The sequence below is a fragment of the Chrysemys picta genome, chromosome 1 (genome assembly GCF_011386835.1).
Source record: "Chrysemys picta bellii isolate R12L10 chromosome 1, ASM1138683v2, whole genome shotgun sequence".
In the NCBI taxonomy this organism is placed as follows: Eukaryota; Metazoa; Chordata; order Testudines; family Emydidae; genus Chrysemys; species Chrysemys picta.
The window spans coordinates 286,410,231-286,434,321 of NC_088791.1; the positions used below are offsets into that span (position 1 = coordinate 286,410,231).

The 24,091-nt window shown below is 36.9% G+C and overlaps 1 protein-coding gene across 4 annotated transcripts in view; it reads right to left on the minus strand.

The window, feature by feature from the left end:
* Positions 1 to 24,091, minus strand: part of TDRD3 (tudor domain containing 3) — a 278,767-nt gene that overhangs the window by 40,192 nt on the left and 214,484 nt on the right. For 3 of the 4 annotated variants that reach the window (XM_005296948.4, XM_042861717.2, XM_065581151.1), the window contains exons 11-12: positions 10,341 to 11,188; positions 8,141 to 8,266 (exon numbers count right to left, since the gene is read on the minus strand). In XM_005296948.4, coding sequence (XP_005297005.2) covers positions 8,141 to 8,266; positions 10,341 to 11,188 — 974 coding nt within the window. Of the gene's footprint in view, positions 1 to 5,062; positions 8,267 to 10,340; positions 11,189 to 24,091 lie in introns of those variants that run through there. The other variant, XM_065581152.1, reaches the window with a different exon arrangement.

A 24,091-nucleotide genomic window follows, 5' to 3' on the forward strand; every position in this document is an offset into this window, starting at 1 on the left:
TGCTGGCTACAAGGGAAAAGACACTAAGTTAATTTGTGTAAGGCCTAACTGGGTCTCAAAACGATGATAAGAAAATATAGTTGTGCTAAATATTTTGGCAACTGAAATGCCAAAACCATTTTTTAGTTGTTTGTTCCATAGGGGATAACTAATGATATAGTCTGACCTAAATTTTACAATTCTCTCCACATTGGCTCACTTCAAAGCTTGAGGCTAAAAACGAAAACTGGCCTCTCCCACCTCAGCTCCTTTGTAAATGCCACTTGTCTCTCACCAACAGAAATGAGTCCAATAAAAGATATTACCTCACCCACCTTGTCTCTCTAATATCCCGGGACTGACATAACAACACTGCATACTTGGGAAGAACACACATGCAAAATTAGCCTTAGAGGTTTTTAAGGTCAGGCTTGACAAAGCCCTGGCTGGGATGATTTAGTTGGGAATTGGTCCTGCTTTGAGCAGGGGGTTGGACTAGATGACCTCCTGAAGTCCCTTCCAACCCTGATATTCTATGATTCTATCTCATTATGCAACACAACAGATCAGAGCTAGAAGAGGAATTAAGTGAAGTCGTTAGTTGTTCCCTAAATTTGCCTAACAGCCATGCTTAAATATGGCAATTTTTAAAGTGTAGACATTACTTTTGTGTAAGGCTCAAACAGATAAATACCTCTCCAATACAAGTTTTGAAAATATGGGTATACCATCTTCACAGGACATAAAAGCAGATTAATTTGTAGGAAATATTATAGATCTCATAAGTTTCCTGAGCAGCATTGATTGTTAAACTATCACTATTCTCCTATAGCTGTAAACAGAAATGTCCAAACTCAGAAGTCTACTACCAGTTAATTCTCCAAACTGTAAAAGCCTTCCTTGGGACATGAAATAAACTATCAATTGAGAACAAAAAATGGTTTGCCTGAACAACAGAGGCAGGAAACACAGTACTCTTAGTAAGTTTTTACTAATTGTCTTAGTATTTTTGCTATGTTTTGGAGGACTCAATGGGGAGAAAAATATTCCACATGACTTATCACTACCAAGGCAGGGAGCCAGATTGCTTTTCTGCCACCAATCCATTTCACAGTCAATTGCAATAAATTTTTTTTGTAAGTATTTTCTCAAGTGGAGAACATTTCTTGGCAGAGGGAACCTGATAATGCCTACAGAATGCCAACTAATGAAGAAAACCCAAATTATCAGGGCATTCGGTGTGACCGTCCAAGGATGAGACACTAAACCTTCACCTTCTGTATCTACTGAATAGGTACTGTATGTAGTAGGAAAGAAAAAAAAAAACGGAATACAATTATTTACTAAGAATAGGGTTTGTCGTAATTTCTTCTCCACACTACCATTCAACACAACATGTACATCTCCTCTCATCAGAGAGCAAGAAACCATCAATCAAGGCAGGGATAATTCTTCCAGTCCTCTCACTTCCTTATTAGTTCATAAAATTCCAGAACTAATCCTTTAAGGGCAGCCAATCAGACTTCCAAAATTAATGGGAAAAAAGAGGTTGGGAAGCAAAATAGAGAAAGGAGATTGTTTCAATTACTCAATCAGTAATTTTTTGTCAACCATTGTCTCTTCCCCATCATATGCTTCCAGATAGAGAGCAGATGTAGTGAAACAATACCTACTCAAGAGATATGTCTATCTCTCTCTGTAACCGGCATATGTACTGACCAAATTCACTTCAGCACAGAGAATGCTTTCTCTATACGAAATTAGATTTTTCATCATCTTATTGGACTAAGGGAGCTAAACACAAGAGTTTGTAAAGTCCCATAAAAACAGAAACTAAAGGTCTCCTTTTAGATGACAAGAGGACTGTAAAACAGAAGTCAGAACAGCTTAGTTGCGTTATGCTCTAAGAGGCCTGGAAGACTTATTTTTTGAGGAAGTGGGAGGCAGAAAAATAGTCTCTTTTAAAATTAAAAAAACTTAAGGACTGTACCAAAATAATTACTCTGTCCTCATCATGAGAAAATCATCATACTGGATACCTAAACCATTGACTTTGATTAGTTTCAGTTAAAGAATATCTGAAAGGTTAAAAGAGTGGGAGTTTATCCTTTAGATGGTAAAAGGTGTTTAACACTTCTGAGCAACAAAACGGGGGAAGGGATGTGATCTGTAGTAACAAGTAGTGATATTACACAAGTTGGATGAATGAGAAATGCCTGAGTGTAAGATTGGAAAATGGCCTACAATGGTCTGCTTGACAAGCATTTGCCAACATTGAGTCAGAGAGAAACATGTAGAATTGTACAGCCTACATGTACCAAGATGAGAAATCCTCATTGACTCCTAATCCAGGTGAACCTCAAGAGCTGCTTTCCGTACCACTTGAGTCTGTACAGGTATGTCTACACTGCAGCTGAGAGTGTGCTTCCCAGCGTGGGTAGATAAACACACACTACTTCTTTTTAAGCTAGCACACTAAAAATAGGTAACCACCTGCATACAAACCTAGTCCAAGCCATCTCTTGGTTACACTGCTATTTTTTAAGCATGCTAATGCAAGCAAAGCTAGCACATATGTCTACCTGAGCTGGAAAGCATGTTCCCAGCTATCATGTAGCTGTACCCTAAGTCATGTCTGTTAGAAAATAATGGAGGAAAGGAAAACGCACTCTCAGAAGTATAGGAAACCACTCAAAACAAAAGGACTTCCTGTGTAAAAGGAACAGATGACCAACACACGAATGACGTGCTTTGGAAGAAGTAACAGGAATCTAAGACTCCTTGTTGTTTTCTTTCTGTCAAAGAGTTCCCTCACAAGAAGGGGGAAAGAATCAAGAAACTCAGAGACCCACAGCGAAGTCTTGTTTTAGTTTAACTGAGCCAAGAAAGGAAACTAAACCATAATAATGGGAAAATGGGATTTTGAAGACACATATCCACAAAAACCCAAACCTAGAGTTTTCATGGGAGTAGAGAGACCATGACCACGAGCCCCTTTATGGGAGACAGAATCTGCAATGGTAGCCTTCCAGATCAAAACTATGTGAGAGTGCTTGGGGGATGCGGGAGGGGGGGAGGGGGGAGTAGGAAATCCTCAGTCATTCATTCAACGCATAAGAGAATCCTCAGTCATTCATTCAACACATAGTGAATCCAACTATCAACCAGGAGGTTTTCCTAATGGTCCAAGAGCCAAAGTTCTTAAAGCCTATCTGAAGCAGATATAAAAAGAAGAACTTTGTGTTTCTAATGGATGCAACTAGACATGGGTAGTTCTCCTAAAACAATTGGGATTATTATATTAGATTAAGCAACAGAGGGTCCTGTGGCACCTTTAAGACTAACAGAAGTATTGGGAGCATAAGCTTTCGTGGGTAAGAACCTCACTTCTTCAGATGCAAGGCTTGCAGTGAGGTTCTTACCCACGAAAGCTTATGCTCCCAATACTTCTGTTAGTCTTAAAGGTGCCACAGGACCCTCTGTTGCTTTTTACAGATTCAGACTAACATGGCTACCCCTCTGATACTTATATTAGATTATTAGGGGTCCTCAAACTTTTTTTGCTGGGACCACCTTTGAAAATATTTCAGACTGTGATGACCCACCTCCATATCATGCCACCCTTACTTCTGCACTGCTGCTGGCGGCAACTCTGTCTTCAGAGCTGGGCACCTGGCCAGCAGCCACCGCTTTCATGACTCCCCTATAACAGTCTTGTGACCCCTTTTTGGGTCGGGACCCCCAGTTTGAGAAACACTATGTTAGAAGAACCTTACTTGGCTGCTGGCTGCCTCATTTTTAGGAGGCTAGACAAACAAGATGATGAGCAAGAAGTCATCAGTAGTTAGATAAAAGAATAACAATAAAGTTGTCTCAGTCATATTCATTTTGCTTGCCTAAATATTCATAACAGGCAGGCTTGCTGCCTAAATGTAAGCTGTGAAAGCAGTGTGGTGTGATGCTAAGGCATTAGATACGTTAGCACACAAAGAGAAAATCAGATCCTTCAAGGAATCCATAGTTGCTATAAATGAAGATCTGGGGGGGGGGGGAGGAGGGAGGGGGGAATCGGAGAAGAGGTGGATTTGCCTTGAGCCCCAGAAAGACTGATTTTCAGAACCTGCAGCTAAAGTTTTCTCCAGCCAAGACAGAACTGCATGATTGAGTGTAGGTAGAAGAGGCAGCTGAAAGCCCTGCCCGGTGCATTACTCTAACCGAGGAATGTTGCTGGAGAAGGGCCCTAAGTGTTTTGTTTTGTTTTTTTTACTTACCAAGCACTAGAAACTGTTGTGGGAGAGGGCCAAAGATACAGCCTGCTTTAAGAAAGGGTCAGAACTTTTAAAGTGCCTACAGGTCTGTGAGGAAGGAGACAGAAAGCTGGAAGCAAGACCACCTGGAATTAAGATTGCTACCCTGCCTCAAAAGAAGTACTTATGCTAGCAAGAATAATGCAGCTGGAGCCTTAGACTCCCTTCTCTTTTCCTTTCTCTTCCGCAACCTCCCCATATTGGATAGTCCAAAACAAGAAATTACGTGATGAATGGATTCCATGCCTCACAAAGCAACAGAATGTGTGGAAAGCATCATTATACTTATTTTGATTGACAGTTCTTTACCTCCTTGCTTCATGATGAGGAGACACATACTGCTCTCCATGCAGAATTGTACGGTGGGTTTCAGGAAGAAGAGACTAACAACAAACAAACTATAGACTTTACTTTTTAATTAATATTATTTAAATAAAGAGGCATGGAGAAAAGTTCCCATGAACCTAAGTCTAGTTGGACTCTAGAAGCACCAGAATGAGATTACCATGTGTGGAGGTAGGGGAAGACACAGTGTTGCCTTTCTTTACATTACAGGAAAAAAGCAATTATAACCACAAGCTAAAACACTATCTGTAGAGCCAGGAGCAAACCCTACCAGATTATTACCTAGGGATGACAGGAAGGAAAAGGAGAACATAAATAAATGATCTTCATAGTGAAGTGACCAAGTAAACACTTATGCTAGAAAGAAAACCAGTAGTAATTAATAAGAAAAAATAATCCTAAAACTTAGAGGAAAAAATTAACACTTTATGTTTAAAGTATTATCTTCACTTTATTTTATTTTTCCACACAACAGACTATTAATTTAGTCATGAAGCCCCTTAACATTTCATGCTTTTCAGTTTGCTAGTATAACTTTACATCTTTCAATAGAAAAACAAGCAATTGTTATTTCTACAAAGGCTTTTTTTGGTGTGTTTTTTGTCAGGAATATAACATTTTCATTAAGTGATCACTGCTACATTTAGGGAAAACCAGGGTACATTTTCAAAACCGTGTGTAGGAGATGAACACTAAGAGAATTCTTAAATAATGTAAAGTAAAATATGTTTTTTTTTATTAAAACAGTCAGATTGCAGGGCTTTTATACATATATTACAAGAACTAAGCAAAACTATAAAGATTTATTATTTTTGCATGACAAGTACAATGATAGTTGTTAATGGGGTCTTTAAAAAAAATACTCAGTAGCCCTTTTATTTACATTGTGTAACCCATCAGAGTTAGATCTGTAACATTTGGTATACTAATGCCAATGGTTTGGTAGCAATCAGTATGTTAGCTGTCAGAGAGGTTTTTTTAAAAGAAACATACCAGGATCCAAAGAAAATGAGATAATGGAAGAACGCTACAACAGGACTATCACTCTGCAGCAATAGATTTCCACATGTAATGTATAGCTCTAGGAACCTTCAGATCATCTTGCATTAACTTCCTCAGATGAGGCGGAAATTAAAGGGGATCCCAGAATTATCAGGCAGATGGGATCTAGTCTACATCCCAGCAAAGACAGTAGATTCTTTCACTAAAGCAGTCCAGTCCTAAATCTATACTGACAATGAAAAATCTTTTTCTGATTGATAACATCAAGAATCACCACACTTCTACAATAAGCAGTTTGATAGTTATGCTAATGGGGAAAGCAGGATATCAGCAGTATCTCAGCATCATTTGGGTGGTCACACAGGAGATCAGCCAAAAGAAACAGAGTAACACAGTGGTTAAACTGGATTTTCATATGCCTTCAGTTCAGTGGTTCCCACTTTGCTGCTGACTGACATAACATTTTTGCATCCTCCTCCTGCAGAGTACTTTCTCTATTTAGATGTATGTTGAGAAATTTTGGGTGTGATTCAGTTTCTAAGCACCAAAAAAGTGTTTTGGAGAAAACAGTGACAAGGAATCTGAAAAATAGATTGAATATGCCTTGTGGTCTTATTGCAGCATAGACTATAGAGTCAAATCATTAAAGTTCCTCCTATCAGCACTGACCCTGGCTTCAAAGGATGCTTTTAAATACAATGTGGGGAACCAAGCATTATTACAGAACCAGAGTTGAAGTATGGGACAAAGAAGATGCCTGTATGTAGCACATAACAGCACATCTTCAATACAGAGTATCAAGGACCAGTATTACGTGGAAAGACTAGAGTTAAACACAGACAATCCCTCTAAAGGATGGAACATAGCCACTCTAGTTGACAACAGAAAATGGTTGAAGAAAAGGAATCCCTGCAGTCAATTTGGAGAAGGCAAAAGCTCGATCATATTAACCAAGTCCCAGAAAGTCTCAAATCTTATGGTGAACCACAAGGCATTAGAACTTTACTTTGCATTGCCGTATATGTTGCCTAACTCACTCTTACATTGGTTAATGTGTAAAACCTGAGAGAGAAAAGTCACAAAATAACTTATAAGATATCTACTAGCATTAAAACAAGATTCCAATAAGCGTTGAGAAGTTGAAGAGGCATGTATTTAAAATGAGAATTAGATCTAGCAACAGGACACAAAAGTAAAGCACAAAGTGCAAATAGCTTTCTTGTGCAAGAAACTCAGAGCTGCAAGGATATCTGAGCAGCAAAATAGTGAAATCTCAGGGTTTCTCCATAAGCACTTTGAGACCAACTAGCAACTTGTGGTGACACTCAGAGAGAAGATGGGAGAAAGGAATGAGGTACCTTACAAGTGAAAGATTTTGAAATGTCAAGAGTTGGGAAACAACTGTGTCCCAAGTGGTGGTAAGTAGCAGTTCGACCAGTGGAAATAAGATATTGAGACTTCATAGGAATATTAATGTAGAAACTAGAAAAAGGTTCAGATTTCCTGTAGGGTTGCCAAACAAAACAAAAACAAAAAATCCACAAGGGAGGTCCACAAAACGAGAGGTAACAACTCAAGATGAAAGACAGCTGGCAGCGAACACTGGGTGACTATTCTGGCTCCAGGATACTAACATGCCTATTAGGAAGTGTCTAGGAAGTAAGGACCATTAAAAACATTAATGACAGTTAAGATCTCTTGGGGTGACACAGACACCTCCAATAATAAGAAAAGAAATTAGTTACATAGGTAGTGAAGAATAACTTTTGTACATCTATTCAGAGAATAAATAAAAACCTTAGTAAGAACAAATGACTCTTTACTCCTTTTTTCTCTTTTTTTTTTTACCCAAATGTAGCATTGTATATTTCTCAAAGCCTTTTACAAATTAGATGCTATAAGGCCAATACGTTCTAAGCAAATCTCGGTAATCACAGTTTTGGCATGATATTTGGCAAAGAAGAAATAAGTGAAACAAAACACAAAAAAAGAAAAATAATGATACAAACAAATCTGTATTTTTTTTACCTATACATATACACATAATAAAAACGTTTGGAATATATTTGTATATTTGAAAGGCTCTTTTCCTAATCTTTACATGTAATGAAACACAATAGCCATGGTAGTGAATCAGAAATCTTATTTTGACAATCACTTGGTATTCCATATATAGAGTAAATACAAACTTGAGAGAGAATAAAATATACATAAAATGCCCATTTTGCATATACAAATCACTGTTTCTCTAACAAGAAAATAATGTTATTCGTTTTCAAATCAATACAATTTAATTTTATTATACATGAAAAATAATACCACAGGATTCTTTTCTATTATCTAGGGGTGTTTATTTAAACAACTAAGGCAGATCTATTCAGTTTTAAAGTATTTTTCCACACAGTGCTTTTACATTTACACCCTTTGCAGGACTCATCTGTTTAAAGCTACATATTTTATAGAAATAATGTAGTTTATATCTTTGTATACAATTTGTTATCACATACCCATGCCTCTGCGTGAATGGGCCTGATGTTGCTTAGTAGCACCTCTTCATAGTTTCCATAATCACAGAATTTAACAACTGCAGTTGTTCCAGAAGAATGAAGAGCTTCAATTTCTGCCCGGTAAAACTTAAAGAGAAATTTCAAAGGGTCATAAAACACTGGATTAAATATTGCAAGAAAATCAATAACATTTTAAAAGATTATATTTTAAACAATTTATTAAATTTTCAAAAAATGTTTGTACCAAATATGCATATATTAGAAACTCATGTCAGTTTCAAACCAAATGCAAATTTATGTGTCCATCATTATCTAGACATTTTTACACAATAGAAAAAAGATAGTGAGTGGACAGAGCTAAGATTTAGCAATTCATTTGGAATTTTTACTCAGCATACAGGTTATTACCAAAAATGTGAGAGCATTTCTAGATCAACAGAATGTCTAAGTGATTTAGGGTTTAAAATGCAGAGACAGAAAAGTGATATCAAGATGACAACTATTTTACCTTTCTAGAAGGATTTATAGGAGGAGAGTAGGGATTCACTTTTCTAACTCTAACAAAGCAAGAACTTTGGACAAATACACTTTTATTTCATTTCTGAAAGGATCTTAAAGGGCATTTAGAGCAGCGGTGAGCCAAACTAACCTCAGCCTTCTTCCAAACAGAACTAAGCTGAAATACGTTCAAATCAGTTCACTTAAATTAATCCTCCCTATCAAGCGTCTATCTTCAGATAACCTCCAGACTGAAACAAATCTTTGGAGGATATCCTATCACTCTTTATAGAGCTGAACATGAAGAAATCATTGTTTCCTATAGCAATTACAATCACCACTGCACTTGACTACCTGGCTACAGGATCTTTCCAAACAACCATTGGAGACAGCACAGGCACACACCAGTCCACAAATATGTGCTGCATCAATACATTTCTTGTAGCTAATTTTCACCAAGATACACTACATCAATAACAAGCAATGAATTAATGTTCTTGCTTAGCACATTTTGCAAGTTCCTAACTATCCACAACCCAGCAATTCAAGCATCACACAATAATTACATTATTTTTCGCAAAAAAATCCATCCATAATCAGTGTACATGATGCATATGAACCAGTTCCAAATATGCACACATATTTGAAACATGCAACCCCCTATATTAACCTGTCTTCATGACTGAAAACATGTATGTATGAACATCTGACCATTTTTCTGAGTCATATAAGCCAAAGAGGCAGATTAAAAATAAAAAACCTTAGTTGCTCCTTTATTTAAAAGAAAAAAATCACATTGTAAACGTTTCCAAAACTGCTCTGGCTACTTCCCACTCTGAACATTTATAAAGCGGAATGACTGCTTAAAATATTAAAATAATACAAATCACACCTGATAAAAAAAAATAGACAAATGAAATCATTAGAAATATTAGCTGTTAGATCAGCAATGAAAAAAACACATTAAAAAACACATACAAGAATGTAGTTTTTCTTTTCAGATTATCAAACAACTCGGGGGAGGGGGGATTAAAAAAACAAAAAAGATGGATGGCAATAGCTCTTGAGATCAACAATTGGGAAAAAAATAATGTAAAATGGCCGTAACAATGAGAAAAGAAAAGAAAATTTCTTCTCATAATAATAATAATTAGTAGGCATTGGAAACATTAAAAAGTTCAAATGAAACAAGGGAATATTTATACTTTTAAAGTCAAGACAACAAAATTGTTGGGTTTTTGACATGGACAAAAATAATTAAACCATTCTAGAAATATTTCAGCTAATAAACAATCTCCTGGTGATGTAAAAAAGTCAAACAGTAGGGAGAATCTTCATAAAGTTTCCCTTCCCCAAGAGGATGGGCATCGGGCATCATGGGAGGTGCACCCTTTCCCCTGATCAATGTGATCTTCACCTATATCAAGAAGGGCTGCAGACTGCTGCTCCTACTACCAAAAATATCATCTGATCACCATAAAGATCACTCTGGAGAGCAAGGAATTCAGTTCCCCTTCCCCGAGACTTAGTACACCATGTACCTCATGTGTGCAGCCCTAGATAACAAGATACTAGCTCAAGTAAGAAATCACACACACACACACTCTCTCTCTCTCTCTTTTTGTGGCAGCACATTAAAGCCACCATCCCTTTTGTTTTTAAAGATACAATTTACATTTTTTCCTACTTGACTGGGGCATACCTTGTTGTCTTCCCAATAAAGAGCAAAACATTCATCCCTTGGCCTCCAGCTTTTACCATACTCCACAGGAACAGATGGTTCCAATATTTTTTCTGGTTTGATGGGCCCAGATCTCCTTTTGGGACCAGTGTTATAATACAACATTTTGTCTTCAAATGGTGGAACAACATTGGGTCCTGGTGATTTAATAGGTCCTACTCGTCTTCCTTTCTGTGGATATTCAGTATCTCCATTTGATAAAGCATTAAAACTTTCAGTTCTAATAGGATTCTGGTAGTCAATATTCATACCAAAATGTTGCTCATTTTTTAAACTGAACGTTTCATTACTTATTGTTCGTGTTTTCCTGTCATAAAAATTGTCAGGATTATGTATTTGGTTTTCCTTTTTTCCTCGTTTCTGATTATTATTATCTATGGTATCTTGAACACTGGAATTCTCACTCAATTCCATGAATGCAGCCCCTTTTCCTAGTCTGTTTTGCATAGCATTATCCCTCTTTTTAAAAGAAACATCACTCTGGTGAGTGGCTGCGGGATAACCAATATCCTTTAGCCTATCATTCCTTGGATAAGGTCTATCACACTTATTTTTATCTTCAGTCCATTGCTCTGGTCCTAAAGAGCTGTGTTTTTCAGGACCTCTGTTTCTTGGTAAGCCACTACCTTCCAAAACTTGTCTTGAATTCTGAATGTCCCTTTGAAAACGAGGAGGTTTCTCATTTCTTGGCTGTCTAGTATCATTTCGAGGAAGATGTCTTGGATGGTTGTAGTCTTTTATGCCATTCTGCTCTATATTGAGCACTCTGTGTTGTACTTGATGCTGTGGATGAGACTGTGATTTTGGTTCTACAAAGAAAAAGAACACAGTGTTTCAATTACTGGCACAATTAATTTGTGGCACAAACAATTTACTTCACATACAAAAAATGAGTTTTAAGAAATAACATGTCAGACACCGAAAGATACAGCAGTTCTATGATTAGTTTAGAAAAACAAGTGGCGTTCACACATGTGGTGTGGCAATGGAATAGTACACCATGTTTAACAGGGACAGAACTAGGTTTGAACTTGAGATTATCATTCCCAAAGCCATGGGGAAATATGTATCATACTCTGTGGTACTTCCATCAAAACACCTACTCACATGAAAGTGTGGGTAAGAGATCTGCAGGAAGCTACTCATTTTTCCCCAAAGGCAACTTGCTTGAACAACTGCCACTTTAAAGGGGGAGAGGGGGAGAATAAAGCTTCCAGCATGGAGAAAAGGAAGGGGAGAACTCAAAGAAAAAAACCAGAAGATTTCTAATTTAAATTGAGGCTTCCAAATTCAGAGCACGATGTAGATGATCTCAGACATACTCTAGATACAACAAGGTGAGTTTGAGAACGTAAGAATGGCCATACTGGGTCAGACCAAAAGTCCATCTAGCCCAGTATCCTGTCTTCCGACAGTGGCCAATGTCAGGTGCTCCAGAGGGAATGAACAGAACAGGTAATCATCAAGTGATCCATTCCCTATCACTCATTCCCAGCTTCCGGCAAACAGAGGCTAGGGACACCATCTTCTCTTAACCTCTTCTCTTTGGCAGCAAATGGGCACAGGTACAGTATATGAAAAATGGATAGTAGCTAAACCTTTAAATGGGACGTACCAGGGAGACCTTCTTATGAAGAAGTCAGTGAGCTAACTAGAAAGTTTACAAGCCTCAGAGACTACGAGGTAATACTAAAGCTTTTATCTGCTTATGCCATCTTTTCAATATTTAATCTTGTCTGTTCCCTACCCCCAATTCACAAACATGGCACGAAGATTCCAACAAGACAGCAATACCATTCCTGGGTCACTTTTGCTGGAAAACATTTGAAAATAAGGTGCATTCCATGCTTTCAGTATGTTTTTAATAGCGATCTTTCATGTTGGCTTTACATTTGCAAAAATATTCTTAAATGTTATTCCAAAATTACATAGAACAGAATAAATTGGAAAATAGCAATGAAACTATGTGAGAAAAAATATTTATAAACAGACATGTACAAATAAGGAAAGAGCCATACAAATAAAAAAAATAAAAAATAAAATGACATTACCAGAGAAGTGCCAAAATAGACCTTGAGTCAGCAAGGGAAGTAAGCATATCAGTGGCCCCAATGACTTCAGTGGGACTACTCATGTGTTTAAAGTTAACACATCCTTATTACCTTGCTGAATCAAGTCTATACCAAGTACTAGCAGCTAACAGTTGAGAATTATAATTGTAAGTCAAATTACACAGAACACTACAAAAACACATTGTGTAAGTAAATGTATTATCCTTCAGGGTAACCTGTTTTTTTCTGGCCAATTATTTAGTGATATTAATCACAATTCATTGCATATGTCCCTGCAGAAAATGATCAAAAGGAGCAAACTGAGTATAAAAATTTGGAACCACTGCTTATGTTATTTTATAGTCAGATGTACGTCACTTAGTCCAATAAAACTATTTACGAAAAACAGGACTTTCACTGGGAACTGGGTTCTTGAAAACCTCTGTCAACTTTTTTTACTTAGTCTTATGAAAAGGGTATAAAGCATCTTTATTAGCAGCACTTTTTAGCAAGTTTTGAGACCATTCTTCCTTCTCAAGTAGTCTTTTCAAGTTTAATAGAGCTATTCACACTGTTCATTTTGAGATACAGCAGTACAGAATAATTGCAAAGTAAAGTCAAATTCTGTCCTCAATATACTCATTTGCAACTCTCCCAAAGTTAACGGGAGTTGCAGCTGTGTACCTCAAGTTAGAATTCGGTCTCAAGTTAACACATTGTACCATGTAGCCATAGGTGTCAGTGGAACCTGGTGCCTATGCTGAGCTCTGAGACCCTCCCACCTTGCAGGGTCCTAGAGCTGAGGCTGCAGCCCAAGCCTGGATGTCTACAGTGGAGTTTAACCTGCAGTCTGAGCCCCGTGAGCCTGAGTCAGCTGACACACGCCAGCCCTGGGTGTCTAACTGCAGTGTAGACATACACAAGCGGTCCAGAATACCTGCAATTCCTTTAGGGGTTATCAAGGGCTTAATGTGGGGTAGATTGATTTAAATCAAGCCTATTTAAATCAGTGATTTAATTAATGATTTAAATCACCAAGTGGAAGGCCTAAATTTAAATAATTAATTGTAATCAACTTTTCCATTTGTACTTTAGTTATTCTCTAAAGAAAGGTGCATTCTCACTAGCTGATATAATCATTAAACATGTTGATTTGTAACTAAATAGAGCATTTACACTAGATTTGGTGCATCTTTTTGCTACCTAGGAGGGTACACTAGAATGATATACATTTATTTAAGCAATTATATAACTTAATATTTTCAGGTTCTTATTAACTGTATATTTTTAGTATGAACTTCTGTTGGTGAAAGAGACAAGCTTTTGAACTACATAGAGTTCTTCTTCAGCTCCGTGTAGCTCAAAAGCTTGTCTCTTTTGCCAAGAGAAGCTGGTCCAATAAAATATTTCATCTCACCCACCTTGTCTCTCTTATGTCCTTGGACTAATACAGCTACAACAACACTGCAAACATTTTTAGTATGTTAGAAAATGCTGAATGATATATTCCTTATTTACTAGATAATTAAGTTTTTGCACATGATTTGTATTAAGCTTCATTAGAATGGTAACTGGAATTTAATTACACACACAAAGCAGCGTATAAGATTTATTTGTATTAAACAAAACAATCTTAAAAGGTTTTGGATACAAAAACTTCTTTTATCAAAACTTGTTTCACAATTACAACAAAATGATTTATTAAATGAGGGATTAACTATAGTCAGTGAATTAACTGAGTATTTCAGGTCAGCCTGCGAAAATTTTCAAATATGCCTAACTGAAAGTGACTGGAGCTTAAGTTTCTAGTCACACGTAAGTCTCTTGAAAATGAGACCGCCTCCTGAATTATTTAGGCCGACCTACTGTGCCATATTTATAAAACTTGACCTGAAAAGTCAGGTGTTTCCCCAATTATTTATATAGAAAAGCAGTCTTTAATTCAAAGTTTTTGATACAGGCTTATGGAGTCAGCATATTTTTTATTTACATATTTTAAGAGATAATAAGTGGTTTAGGCCTTAATATATTGTGACATTGTCTAATTAAAATATAACCATGCAAACCTTTGTTGCTACCACTGTTATATAATTGCAACAAACCTTATACAAAACGTAACACATGGCCAGAAAGGGTTAAGCATCATGCAGGCTAAATGACCCAAAGCCAAACATTAAAGACATGTTAGAAAGTATGTGCATGCTAATTAGGGCCATTCTCTGCTAGACAGGCTAGAACTTCGAAGTGCAAACCTGTATTGTTAGAGAATTGGTGATATTAATTGTATGTGTTTAATTATAGCTGGTTAAATGTTTGCCATGTAAACAGACAGTTCCTGTCTGTCACTATAGCTATTGATTCAGAGATCATAGGGGGATATTAACATTTAGATGAATCTTGGGTGCAATAATGTCATTGTCTATGTGTCTCTTTAAAGTTTGTGATAAACTCCTTAACGGATAAATTATTTATGTTAATCCATGTAGTTAATTACCGGTGAGGTTTAGGAAACAGAAGGTTACATCAAAAGCCTATTGTTCCCCTCATGACTGTATGGTCAAGTGGCTGCTAGAAAACTGTATAAAAGACCCTTGGGTCCTGATCCTGTCATCTTAGATCTGCTTGATGCTTCAATGCAGGGGAAGCTTAAACCACAAGATTGAGATCCCAGTTCTAACTGGACCACCCTGAAAATAATTTGGACTATAACCTATGGACCAATTCTGAAAGAACTCTTTGCAACTACAAAGCTCACAATCTCTGCTATGAATCTAAACCCCAATATTGTACTCATGTCTGCATGTATACTGATCTTTTAACCAACACTCTCTTTTCTTTTTTAATAAATTTTAGTTTAGGTAATAAGAATTGGCTGTATGTGTGTATTTGGGTAAGATCTAGAATATTCATTAGCCTGGGAGGTAATGTGTCAGATCCGTTGGGATTAGTAGAACTTTCTTATATGATGAATAAGATTTTCACTAATCCTCATCATATTTGACTTGGGTGTCTGGGTGGAGGCCTGAGGCTTGGTTACTTTAAGGGAACTGTGTTGTTGGCTTCTGGGTAGCCATAAAGGTATTACAGAAGTTGTTTTGTGCTGGTTTGGTAAATCTACGTATTGGAATAGCCACCAGCTTTGGGGATTGTCTGGCCCATTCTTTGCAGTTCACCCTAATTGAGTGAACTCAGTAGGCTCCTCTGGGATTCCAATCACACACATTGTATATTAAATTGAGATTTCATTTTAAAAAGTTTTATTTTTAAAAAGAAAATCTCATATTATAATTTAAACAATTAAAAAAAATCCAATTAAAATGAAAAAAATCCTTTTTTGTTTGTTTTTTAAAACAATAATTGATTTTTCTCCACTCTGGTATAATGACAGTCATTTTTCATATTCCATAAATGAAAACATTATATTTACAATTTATTTTGATGTGAAAAGTAATATATTACTTAGTGTATAAACTGTCACTCAAAGTAAGTGATAGATTAAACTAAATCTGGATATAATACGTTTTTGAAGAGCATTTGGAGTGCATATTGGTAACATAATTTCCCATGATTTGAGGACACTTCCTATTAAACTGATGACAGTCAGCTATTAAACAGACCAGTTTGCCTTGAGGCACATCAGAGGCATATATTTATGTCTGCATAAAAACCTGGAGGAGATTTTTATATTCAACTCCTGTATCTGTTTTAGGGATGGGCAGAAATTCTATAATGGTGAATTTTCAAAATAATTTTTAAAGTAGTCATTCTGAAAAAGAAGACTGTTAATTTATTGTATAGTCTGTTCGTATCTTACATAACAGTATCTGATGTAATTACTATAAATTTAACGTTTTAAATTTATAAAACAGTTGTTTTTTGAGTTTACTTGCTGTGGATTTACATTTTTAAGTATCTGGAAACACTGTTGTTGTTTTATCATTTTCTGAAAACTTTCTGCCAATTATGAAATTATTTTGGTGGGGGTTGCAGTTTAAGGCCACAAGCAAGCAAGGCATTTAAGTACATACTAACAAATATAGAAGGTTTATTATCCAAAGTAAGAAATGTACAATAAAGAATCAGTAGCATACCACATGCTAGATTTGAATAATGCAATTCTGCTACAAAGCCACCATATAACTTCTTATAATTAACAACCCATGAACAGCAAAGTAACCAGCAGCAGAACAGCTGGGATGTTGCAGGGCATGGGCATGGTGTAAGTATCTCTCACACAGATCTGCCCTGTAACTTCCTACACTACATTTGGATCTTGGCAGACCCTTGCTTTCATTTGAAGGGATTCATATTTTTAAGAGCCAAAAAATTTGAGAGGAAGTAAAAAAAAACAGACAAGTCCATTTAATAGATGACCGAGATGCATGATGCAGCATCAGGTATAACAGATATATATGTGGGCATAAACACACAAACGTAATTATAAAAATTATTTCAGGATAATATTATAACACTCCAAAAATATTAAGCACACAGTTCTGGATGTCATGTAATAAAAATATTACACTTTGGGTCTATATTTAAAAGAAGTATAATCTGTGTCTTTTTCCAGCCATCTGAATATGTCCCACATCTAAATAAATAAATTCCAAATTGTTTAAAGTTTAGAGAATGCTCATGGCTATAAAAATGCAAGGGCTCAATCTTGAACCACCTTTAATACCCATGGAAAGGAGTAACGGGGCATTAGGCACCCCATTATTTCCTTCAGATGGGAACCCATACCACTAGTCTGTGCCAGGTGGGGAGAGCAGCTGCTGTGGGGCCACCATGCTCTCTACCACACAACTGAACAGGGCATGGGAAGGCGGGGAGAAAGAGAAGACAGTCTTGACTCTGCCCCCTCAATATGGATGAGTTGGTGTGCAGGTATAAATAATGTGCTATCATTATGGGGCTGATAAAGCTTATTTCCAGTAGGGGAATAAGAGAGAGGAGGAATTGTGACACTGTGGACATTCATTTGACCCCGGGGAACACTATTATATATAATTCCACAAACTATAAATAAATAAATATATGGAGATATACCCATCTCATAGAACTGGAAGGGACCCCAAAAGGTCATCGAATCCAGCCCCCTGCTTTCACTAGCAGGACCAAGTACTGATTTTTGCTCCAGATCCCTAAGTGGTCCCCTCAAGGATTGAACTCACAACACTGAGCTATCCCTCCCCTTGCTTCAAGTGTTCCCCCCCCCCCCCCCGTTACTGATTTCAATTTAAAGGAATAGTTACTATTACTATTTCAGATAATGATTCCATTAATTTTTTTAAAATCAAGATCGATTTTAAGGTCAAGAAGGAATTTTTAATGATTTAAAATTCAAATTATCTGTAAAGATAATTGCCTGTCTATAAGATAACGTTCGTTTAAAAGACAGACACTTCATTTCTGAGGTGTGCAATTACCCTCCATCCCACAGAGGAGCAAAAAGATTCAGAATAGCATAACAGTGATGCAGAAAATAGAATCTTTTAGTAGAATGGTTTTGGCAGCATGCTTAGAACTTGACACAGCTAAATATGTCCAAAATTAAGTTCTTGGGGGAACTCATGTAACAACCTTCTTTCACACCTCACAAACTTTAGAAGCAAGGTAACAAAGTTGGGAAAATATTGGCCTAACACAGGGGTCGGCAACCTCTGGCACGCGGCTTGCCAGGGTAAGCACATCCCTCGGCCCGCGCCACTTCCCACAGCCCCCATTGGCCCGGAGCAGCGAACTGCGGCCAGTGGGAGCCATGATCGGCCAAATCTGCGGATGCGGCAGGTAAACAACTGGCCCAGCCCACTAGGGTGCTTACCCTGGTGAGCCGCGTGCCAGAGGTTGCCAACCCCTGGCCTAACATATTGGAGAACAATGTGTTTCTAACATAAGTGCTATTGAGTAGCAGAACAGGGGGTTGTACAAACAGATAAAAATGTTATTGTTTTTATCACGGTATCAAAAAATGAGCATAATTTTAAAAGATTATTTGGATTCCCATTCCACTTTGCCTATGGGATAATTAGATCCTTTAACAGTACATGAAGATCCCCTGCTACTAAAACTTGACAATCTGGATCTGTTAGAATTAGGGTTCAGTTCAATACAGAAAATACAAACTGGCTCTTCTTTTCTATGTATATTTACTGTGACCCACAAGGGGCCCTTATAAAAATGCCCTATACCGTTACATTGAGAGAATTAAAATCCAAAACTATAAGTCTTACAACCGCATTTAATTACAGGGGACAAACATATATTAGTGAAGTAACATCTATTGGACTAAATCTACTTCATAGCCTGGACCTAGCAAGAGGGTATTAATGAATTTATTGTGCAATGTTTGACATCATCAGTTATATACAGAAAGAAATATAGATTATAAGTCTACCTGCCTTGTCATTCAGTGTCGAAGAATTTTGAGATAGGGTTAAATTTGCATAAAGGTTATAGTGTCTCAATAAATCTGGACTATGTAAATTGGTCACTAAATAGGTGCAAGTATTCTATGCATCCCTTAACAGAAAAACTAATGGATGCTGGTCAAAGGTTTTCTTTTTATGCAGAGGTGGCAGACAGGGATGTCCCTTGTTTCCACTGCTTTTTGCCCTCTCCAGTGAACCACTAACTAAAGCTCTCAGGAAAGCAATAGATTTCCATAGGATAGCAAAAACACAAAACTAAATTTGGCACTTTATAGAGATGACATGCTGTTCTGTCACACAAACAGACACATCAGCCCGGTTATTATTATTATAACTGGAAGTTTGGAAAAATGGTTTGGAAAAATTTCCATTTCAAAATTAATTACATGCCAGAAGGCTTTTATCTTCTGCCAAGTAGTTTTAAGGAAGTCAACTGGCATTTCCCTTTTAAACTGTCAGTCAATTATTTTACTCCTTTAGGCCTTTATACATCTGTGACCTTAAGAAGATTACATGGAAAAAAAACGTACTCCCTTTTTTAAAGGAATCAGCAGGAACTTGTTGAGTAGGAAATACCAGCCAGTGCTATTTAATAAAATCAATTTTATTAAGGGAATAGTGTTTTGCAATGTATAAAGATGTTATTTCTAATTTTCTGAATATAAATTAAGCAATTGGAAACATATCTGTGTATTTCATTTGGCACAAAAAATAAAGGGAAGTTGCTATTTTGTAATTGCAGACTAAGATTTACAAAAGATTAATTGACCTCTTAGAACCTTGAATAACACGCAATAGATATGAACTGGAGGGAAATATATATATACACATATATATATTTATATATATTTTGGTTCAGTGTAACAGATGAAAGTAAGTATAGTAAAGTAAATAATTAAAGAGACATTAACAAAATAAAAAAAAATTCCTTACCTATCCTAGCAATGTCAATGTACAGTGTTAAAGCTTTGAGTATATCCAGTTTAATTTTTACCAATAATGCTGAATTACCTTTTGCATTTCACTCATTTAGGAAAATAAAAATAGATCACGCCATCAATTTCACTTTTGTTTGTAGGCAGTTTCACTTTTTGGTTTTCATGTATTAGCACCAAGCTGCAATGATTTTGGTGCAAATGCTGCACTGGAGTATTTAAGTACAAATAAGAAAAAATATTTTTTGATTCATAGAAATGTTGCAACCAGGAAGTCTGGTTGTTATTGTGGGGAGAAGGGTGGTATTCTTTGTACCTGTCCCCGCTCCAAATCATAAATTTTGTCAGATAATACAAAAACCTACATTTAGGTGTTAATTGGATAGAACTGAAGCAGGGAGACAATTTTTTTAAATTACATTTTTCTATTCCGCCCTGACAAACGAAATGCACCAATTCATTTATAAAATTTTGCCTTATTTTGAAAATGTATTCGGAACGATAACGATGACACATTTTACCTTTGTCTAGAATAGGAAATGAGGCTGTTGAGGATGTGAAACATTAACTAACCTTAACTTTTCTCGAGTGTAAAAATGAAGGTCAGTACCTTCTACCCTATATCTGACTTCAGACAAGTAAATTGAAGATGAAAGGTACGTAGACTTGTGTATGCTGTGGAAAATGTTGTGATTAGCCTGGGGTTAGGAAACTCATATTTGTTAACCTTGGCCTAACCTCAAATTATTTTCCTAATCTAGACAAAGCCTTTGAGAAACACTATAATGACTGTTACTTTACACAGAAGTTAGATGCACAGTAGCAAATAATAAGATATATAAATATATATACTAAAAATATATAAATATAACAACATATAAAATGCAGCTAGTAGCTCTTCTGTAACGTGGATCTATTAAAAATTCTAGGAACATACATACACATTTTATTTAATTGTAGAAATAGAATGTTAGCATATTTAATTATATTTAAATTATCATAGCAAAACGGAAAATTTTGTTCTTACCAGGTGATTTTATGGTGAGCTAATATTTCCACAGTAAGATTAATATTAAATATTTTGATTTCCATCTGGGATTTCTTTAAGAATTACTGTATAGTTTAGCTACTTATCTTCAGCCCCTCTTTTGATTGCAAAAATCCTTAAATCACACTAAATTACTAGTCCAAAAATGTCTCACAAAGTAATCACCTTGATGAGTCTTACGAATTTGGTATCTTTCCCTTGCACAGTATTGAAACTGCCTTTTTGTATATTCATCCCTTCTGGCTCTGCCCTCTCTCACATCATCTTATTTTCATCAATGCTAGACTTGATACTCCATTCGATACTAAAAACCATAATAGCTTGTGAAAGTTACTAGTGACCCCCCTTAACAGAACAGCCTTTATGTCAACCAGTGGCCATTAGGGGGAAGCAGACACTTCAAGTACACAGTAGCCTGAACTTTTCAACTGTCTTCCCTTCAAGGCCTTAAGGTAGTTGGAGCTGGTCCCAAGCCGGTTTTCACTGACCAGATAGCAAAAGCACGGGTCTGACAACCACCAATCAAGTGTTAACACTGCAAGGACCTTTGTCTGAATGTGTATAAAGGATCTGTAAAATGTGTGTAAGACAGAGTTTTTGTACTAAGGTGCAAAGCTCTCCTTTCTTCTGCACAATAAAGCAACTCTTCCTTAACAGCCTGTCTGGCTGTTATTGGCTCTTAGCTAGGTGGACCCGATATTTCGGTAACAGCTTGTTTCATCACCTCACAGTTCAGTGAAGCTTTGGGCACCTTGTGATATTTGTTTTACTCCAACTTAGTTATTATAGTTTAGGGCAACTGTATCTCTATTTCCCCCTCATGGTCCAGCAAGGGTAACCATTTTAGGCTTATGGTTCCTCAGTTATCACCTCTCTCTGGTGGAGACCCATGTCTCTTTCCTTTCTGATTGGGGCTTTCCAGGCTGTACATCTCCCTGCCTACACTGAATTCCTCAGCATGCCAGACTGCCAAAACGGTCACACTTGTAAGTTACAACACGGTCCTTTCTATGCAAGTACATTTGTTCCTGAGATAAAAGCATTACAGAGAAAACATTAAAAACAACAGAACCTACATGCTTGCTAATAAACTTACCAGAGATCACCCCAGCTCCAACAATGGCTCTGGCAGATGTCAATCCTTTCAACCCCACCCCTCCACTTGGACAGAAGAGCCTGTCTTTTGCAGGATCAGAAAGAAGGCCTTGAGTCAGTTTAAACTCAGACTATTAATCCAGAAGTCCTTTCTTTGTCTGTTGGCCTCTGGAGAATCCAGTCTGAACCATTATATGCAAATGTCTCCAGGTGCTGGTACCTCTCTGAGGTGTTATGACCTGAGTGAATTTGCTTAATCATCCCCCACTGTTATTAATTCCTGGAGTAGCTGTGATTACCCTCCTCCATGGAATTTCCAGACAATCCCCTGGCCCACAATGATACATAAACTTAATATAGTTAAGCTCTCCCAAACACATTACAAGAAACTGCCACATCAGTCACATTAGTCATCAAATATTTTTATGACTGTTAATGGACACTAATTTCTGCTTAGGAAGATAGGGTAGGAAAGCCCTCTTGTACCAATTTTTCTGTCCACAGACATATCAAGTCACTCTGTAAGGAAAAGGAAAGTGAAGATCTGCCCAGAAAGAAAATGTACTCCCAGATAATAATTTAGTGGTCTGGCCATCCTTTAAAAAAAAAAAAAAAAAAAGAGTGCTTCAGGAATGCATACTTAGAGTACTGGTAAGAGAATTAAGAAAATACTATAATTTATCATCATCACTATGGGTTTTTATTGGTGGTCTGTATTTTCATATCAATAATTATCCCTGAAAGAAATATTTCTTTACCCCTAGCACTCACATAGTCACCTGCTTTCTTTTAGACCCAATTACAGTACTCCTGTTCCAGTTCATAATTACAGATAATGCTTTCTGTTGCATTTCACTGCTATTGTAATCCATTCCCAAGTCCATAGAATCCAATGCTTATAACCCTTGACCTCCTGCCAAAATATGGGATACATCAGGGGTTGGCAACCTCTGGCACACAGCTCGCCAGGGTAAGCACCCTGGCGGGCCGGGCCAGTTTGTTTACCTGCTGTGTCGGCAGGTTCAGCTGATTGCGGCCCCCACTGACTGCGGTTCGCCGCTCCAGTCCAATGGGGGTGGCGGGAAGTCGCGGCCAGCACATCCCTCAGCCCGCGGTCTGGAAAACATACCTTACAGTGGAAGAGTAAAGAAGCTCAATCTATTTAGCTTGTCTAAGAGAAAGTCAAAAGAAGACTTGATCATAGTTGACAAGTACCTAACAAGGGAAATTGATTTGTGACAACAGATAGCTCTTCATTCTTGCAGAAAAAGACATAAGATCCAGTGCTTGGCAGCTTAAGCTAGACAAATTCATACTGGAATTAAAGGTCCAAATTTTACTGTAATTAAGCACTGGAACAATTTATCTTGGGACGTGGAGGATTCTCCATTACTTCAAGTCCTTAGCTCAACACTGGATACGTTTCTAAATGATATGCTATAGCTCAAATGTAAATTATTAAATTGATACAGAAGGACTGGGTGAGGTTCTTTGGTCCGTAATATGTAGGAAGTCAGACTGGATCACCACATTTGTTTTAGGTAAGGGACCTCAATACTGATGCAGAAATTATATTAATACTTTTTTTATAACTTAATTGTCACCATACTTGCCTGGGTCTTGCTTGAAGCATAAGGCATATTTATCATTACTTTAATACATATGGTGCTTTGGAAAAGGTACCTCAGATATATTTGTTTTTGTTTATTTAATTATATGAACTAGAGGCTGTCAATTAATCACAGTGAACTCAAGCGATTAACACAAAACAAATTAACTAGATTAAAAAATAGCTGTGATTAATCACAGTTTTAATCACACTGTTAAAATTTAACAGAATACCAATTTAAATTTATTATAAATATTTTGGAAGTTTTTCTACATTTTCAAATATATTTATTTAAATTACAATATAGAATATAAAGTGTATAGTGCTCACTTTATATTATTTTTTATTACAAAACTACTACTATTGGGTATGCTCAATAGGTTCCTGGTAGCTGGACTCAGGCTCCACTAAGGGGATTTGTTACACAGAGCCGAAGAGGAGCAGAGCCTCCAGCCGCGGCGACTCTGCGTAACTTACACTGTGTCAGTTACACAGAGCCGAAGAGGAGCAGAGCCTCCAGCCGCGGCGACTCTGCGTAACTTA